We start from the raw sequence: 6,000 nt of genomic DNA on the forward strand, positions 1-6,000 counted from the left end.
GCCACGCCCCCACCAAGCCACGGACATTTGTAACAGATGGGACAGCAGGACGCTGTAAAAATGCAAATTATTTCACCCCTGAAATGGATCCGGGTTTGTCTTTCGAAACAGCTGCTAAAATCCATAATAAAACAGCACTATTATACCCTACCGAAATTGCACATTGTACAAATGCTGAGGGGTGGGCTCTGCTGGCACACAAAAGAAATGGAACTTACCGTAATAAATGAGGTCACGTGTGCTCTATTATGCGGGCACTAGGTTTAGGTTACATTGTCCGGCTTTATAAATTTCTATTTTAATCTGCGGGGGGGGGGGGGGGGGGGTTCATTCCTGGTTTCACAGTCTGTTGAACCAGAAAAAGGGAAGGCATTTAAAACAACTACCAATCATTATTGCCAAGAACATTTTGTCTACGCTACCCTCGTGCTAGTATTGTCCTCCATAGTTACTTTTAAATGATGAACTGCGAGTGTATTCAATATTGTATTAAAATATTTATCCAGACACCTGAAATTTCAAACTCGAAAATTATTTTTTTTAAATGCCGTCAGTCAGGATTCCGCACGTGCCAATGAAAGCATCGTCTGCACACCAGTGGATTTCAAGCAACGCTGAGCAAAGCCTCCGAGCAATTCTTTATGTGATGGGATTGTTAACAAAAGCACCAAGTAGATTCAAACCCAGGCCTCCAGAACTGAAGGGTAGAGCATTAATCAGCTACACCACACACCCAGCTAATTTGTCCCTTGATAAGCACATTCTTAATTTGTTGCAAAATCAGAAACTGCTTACTGTCAGATGTATTTAGCCCGCTCATTCTTAACCACATCAATACAGTGGGTTTTCAAACCCCCCACTTCCAGAAGCTCACATTCAGTCCAACCCTCACTAGTAATGTGCTGGGTGTCAGCGACTGCCAATGAAGCACACAGGACAGCAAATTGCATACTTTACATCGTTGCAAAGGGCAAGAAATTAAGAATGTTTGTTTGCTTGCAACGTGTGTTTTAATCATCACAAGACATCACTTTACACAGCCCACCCTCCCTTGATTGGCTTTCGGTTGCAATCTTTTAACCCTATACAGCACGCTCAGCAAAGCGAACGTTTGGATGCATCACATCACATTGCAGCCACAGAGCAATCTCCATAAAATGGCATTACAGATAACACAACTTTGTGCTGCTGCATCTGAGGTCATCACAACACAGAAAACCTTGCCCAGACCAGCGCATGCTAGTTGCTTGGCATTTTAAATATGCTTTAAAATATTAATCTCCCAGCCCGACCCCCACCCTCCCCAAAACAAAAACTGTAACAGCAACAAAGCCACTGTCAGTCAAGAAGCTGCAAGCGATCTTATTTGTGTATGTCTGACAGGCAGGTGTACGCCAAAGTACAGATTTGTGTGCTGCAAATTGTATTCCACATGCAAGATTTAAAGTGCTGTACATGACGGAGAACGCATGCAGTCCAGATGCTCTTTATTTCCAATGCAAATGGCATCTTGTATTGGCAGCTCATGCTGGGTTAGTCAATTACCCTCATGAAGGCCTCCAGCACAGTATTGTTTCATTGTTATTTTTATTGCATTTTCTTTCTACAAATGCAAAAAAACCCTGAAAACACAGCAACTAAACAATAATTAAAGGGAGAATTTCCACGTAGAAAGCGTGGTATTGCATTGTCAATATTGAAATGCTCACGAGTCCTACAGGCACCGTGTTAAAGACGATGATTTCCTTGCGTTTACTGTTGGTCATGCAAACATACGGTTTGCCCTATTGCATCCAAAACAACACACAAGATACTGATTAAACTCTGCAGTCTGGGGCTTGTTTAAAGTACAGGATCACTGTTCACAATACATTAGGTGTTCACCATAGCTTGCTTTGGGACTATGTTCTCAGACCACCCCCCCCATGACTAAACACCCCAGAAATTACATACAGTAAACTTTGTGTTTTCCATCCTTAAGTCAAAGCCGATTCCAAGAACGCACTGTGTTCCCATTCTTAAGAAACATGCTTTAGCACTAGGGCAGAATGACCACACCCTCTTCGTAAGGTACTGAAGAATGTCCTTATTATAACGAGAAGATAAACCACATCCAAGGACTGCACACATTAGGCCTGACTTACCGTTGTCTAAACCACAATAAAACAAAAACATCAAGCTTCAAATTGCTGTTTACTTCATCTTCAATCCACAGGATTGGCATCCGAATCTCAACCCCCTTTAGTGGTCATAAGAGTGTCTGCTAGTGATTACTGAATGAATTTCTTTTTAAAGCAGAATTTGGTCCACAAGCTGAAACACAGCCCGGAACTCTGAAGTCCAAGCGTTTTGTAGACATTTTAGCAGAAGAAACAATTAAAAAGAAGATTGAAAGCCCACTGTTGTTTGATTGGTCAGCGGTTTCACCCAATCAGGTAAACAGAATGCCCATAACATTTACTGTGCCTTTAATGTAGGGATACGACAGAACAAAAGGAAATGAGTTTAATAGAAATGATTATAAAAAAATAGATATATTTTAACAAGAAATTTATTAAACAATACAGATGTTTGACTTGACTAAAAAACCCTTTTAGATTTTGTTTGGCCTAATCAAACTACTATTACTAAGACAAAAGATTCTACATGTAACCTCTACAATATATAAAAAAAAAACAAAAAAAGATATAAAATTCATCCGTTCTGATAAGATAAAAAGAAAGGAAAAGCAGTAATCAGACAACTAGCAATCTCAATCTCCCATGGAATGAGACAAAAAAATAATTTACTGGGTTGCTAATTTCAGGGTGATGCCACTAACAAACCCCAGCCAACTAAATAGCATCACTATTGGTCAGATGTGACAAGGGCTGCTATTGAAAAGCTAAATTTCAGCATTTGAATATGTGACTGTGTGTGTGTGTGTGTCTCTCAACACTGCGGTTAATTTTTTTTTTTTTTTATGTACAAAGCCAAAAAATAAAAAGAAGAATGGAAACACTATACAACAGTACTTTAGTATAACTGTGAAAACCTCTCGATTGAAGTCTATACTGATTTTTTTTTTTTCTTGGTGTTGGTAATGGGAACAGTTCTCAAAATGAGCAAAAATTAAAAAAAAAAAAAAATAATCAGTCGTCCGGTTGTTTCAATCAGTAGAGGCCCCCTGTTTGCTGCTGAAATACATCGATCGTATCTTCATCTTCCATTTCCAACTGTTACAGCAAAAAGAGAGAGCCACGTGTTACCAACAACAACAAAGCACACAGCATGCATGCAAACGCACACTAGGAGAAGCAGGGAACTCATTTGTTCAGTTGATGTTTATTCAGCCACATGCATGTCTTTTAAGAACATACATTTACACGGTGGATCAAGGTTTAGAGACAAGGCTGCACTGTATTAACGGGCGTATTTTCTAATCAGATGGGCTGTATAATCCCAGGGTCGGGATTTCATTTGCATGTCGAGGATATGCTATATGCAAAACAACTTAGGATATTTCTAGGATGTACCAATGTAAAGAAAACAAGCAAACAAAGAATCTGTATAGAAACGGATCTGCAAGGTTCTGGTCAGGAGAGCGCAGAGCCCTTGCACCCCCTGAATGGGACTGCATTTATATATTTGGGGTCCCTTTCTTCACTGGCTAGCAGATGTCTCACCTGTGCAGGTGTGTCCGTCTCGTTGATGGGCTGCCCATCGAACCGGAACCTGATTTGCCTCATCGACAAGCCCTGTGGAGAAGCAGAGTCCGGGGTTAACCAGGTATAGAGAGCTACGGTTCAGCATCCTTGTGCTTGGCTCCACCTGGCTGGGGTTAAGTCTTGGTTTAACAAAACAGTGCTGTCTTCTCACTATGCACTCAAAAACCACTACATCACAAGTCTTACTTAGCCAGGCTTTGCTGGTGGTTTTAGAAAATATAATGCCATGCAATTAATGGCCTTCCAAGTCATTTTGTAGATACATAAATGAAGAAATATTTTTAAAAAAAAGTAGTAGGTTTTCTGAACAATTCAGGAGTCAAATGAAATCCAAAGGAGGGCAGGAATCACCAAAGACAGGAAAGGTCCACATTGCCCAAGAAGCCTGTCTCACATCCCCTTGCTTTAGCTCTTTAATCAGTTTATACTTGTTGCCTCAAATAGAAACAAGACAATGGGAACAAAGGTCAGACTTTCTACAGTGCGGACGCATGAACTGTGCCCCGTCTTTCTTACCTGTCGCTCGCAGTAAGCTTTCATGAGTTTACTGAGCGGCGTGTGCCTCTTGATTTTGAACTGCACCACGGAGCCGTCCTGACCCGCAACCTTGAGGTTAATGTGGTCGTTGTTTTCTGTCTTCACATCCTGAAATTGATACAGCAGTCAATTTAGAAGAGAGATTCGAACACACATGTGTCTAGTGACATCATCTCCCCGCCCCGCAGTACATCCTCAAACCAACGTTACATCTCCATTGGATACAACAAAAAGACTAGAAAGGAGCCAGATTACTACAGTTAGCCCAAACATGCACAGCCTGGAGACTGGAGAACGGTTCAATGAAGCGAGGTCAGGCAATGCTTCAAGACAGCAGTCGACTGAATTACCTCTAGTGCTAAGATAACAGATAAACAGTTCTGAACAGAAACTGAAAGCACAAAGCTAGAGCACTGGTTTTGAAGCACCTGCAGGGTTTATAGTTGTTGTTTTCTTCAAAGAATGGTTCCTGGCTAGAGATATCCTTTGTAAGGCTGCAAACAGACACAGTTGAAGCCATTCCTCCAGTTGAAAAACTATTAAACCTTATATTTAGAAACCATGGAGCTTAAGTTTTTCGATGCAGTTACAATTTAAAAAATACTTATTCGGCATTAAGTCATTTATAAAAAAATATATATATTGATAATACTAAATCATGTCAGACGCCAAGAACATCAAATACATGCATGCAACTAAACGCAGAGCCAATTTCTCATCTGAGACACAGCCAGAGCCACGTGATAGTTCTTTTCAATTGAATGGACTAATAACGGTGTTTCACACCAAAAGGCAGCAGAGTCATCTGTTTAGACAGTACACTACTACGACTACTTAATAATAATAATAATAATAATAATCCCAACGTAAATTACACCCCAGTGGGACAGAAGGTGGCGTACAAAATAAAACCTCCTCGATATACAGTCAGTACACAACAGGACGGGATTCTATATATAAAAAAATACTTCGATTTATTTTACTTAAATTAATCGTATGGCTAAAACAAGGTAGGCCAAAACAAGGCTGCAGAATCAAACACACACAGGAGGCGATGCATCCCAAAAGCTATATTTTCAAAGCTCTAAACAAATCTTATTTAAAGACTTTGAATTCAGTTAAACAAAATGAATAAAGTTGTGTGTGCGATTCGCTTGCCCGCCTCTGCATCCCCCATTCCCTTCCGGTCTTAACATGAATTGGGGCTTTAATCTGGTCAATACATTTCTTCTACTTCTAAATAATCTATCAATTTCGCCTTTGAACTGACGCAACACAGCGTTAAAACCCGCATGCATGCCTCCTGTGGCTGGCTGTGTTTTTATTTCTTTCATTTTTCTTTTAATCAAGCTCACCTTAGGTTTCTCGTCCGCCATGGTTATCCTCACCGCGTTTCTCTACGCCGCCACACAAAGGGTTCTCGGTAACGCGCACGTCCGCGCCGCCGAAATATAAACCGACCGTATGTGCTCGCGCACGTAATATTGCGCGTTCGCGCGATCCGGTTTTCATTGAGCCGCGCAGGTCACGTGGGCGGAATATTCGTGCGCGCCCAGGCGGTCTGACGTAATCGGCGTTAATATAGCGCGCTAAAGACACGGGCACGCGCTTGTCGAATCCTTTTATTCTTTTTTTTAAATAATAACAAAAAAAAGAAAATCGAAACACACTTTTCTCATTTAAATTAGACGATGTGTTGAGATCCAATTTTTTTCCCCCCCATGGTGGTATTTAAAATGTATAGTATACAGGGTAT

At 40.8% G+C, this 6,000-nt stretch overlaps 1 protein-coding gene across 1 annotated transcript; it reads right to left on the minus strand.

Annotated features, from left to right (window-relative positions):
- Positions 1–2,533: 2,533 nt before the first annotated feature.
- Positions 2,534–5,713, minus strand: LOC117422911 (small ubiquitin-related modifier 2). The gene is made up of 4 exons (XM_034038152.3): positions 5,600–5,713; positions 4,224–4,352; positions 3,666–3,737; positions 2,534–3,215 (listed from the first exon to the last, which is right to left on the minus strand). Exons 1-4 carry the CDS (start codon positions 5,618–5,620, stop codon positions 3,153–3,155), a joined length of 285 nt encoding a protein of 94 aa, XP_033894043.1. The 5' UTR covers positions 5,621–5,713; the 3' UTR covers positions 2,534–3,152.
- Positions 5,714–6,000: the final 287 nt, after the last annotated feature.

Source organism: Acipenser ruthenus, chromosome 17 (assembly GCF_902713425.1).
Source record: "Acipenser ruthenus chromosome 17, fAciRut3.2 maternal haplotype, whole genome shotgun sequence".
In the NCBI taxonomy this organism is placed as follows: Eukaryota; Metazoa; Chordata; class Actinopteri; order Acipenseriformes; family Acipenseridae; genus Acipenser; species Acipenser ruthenus.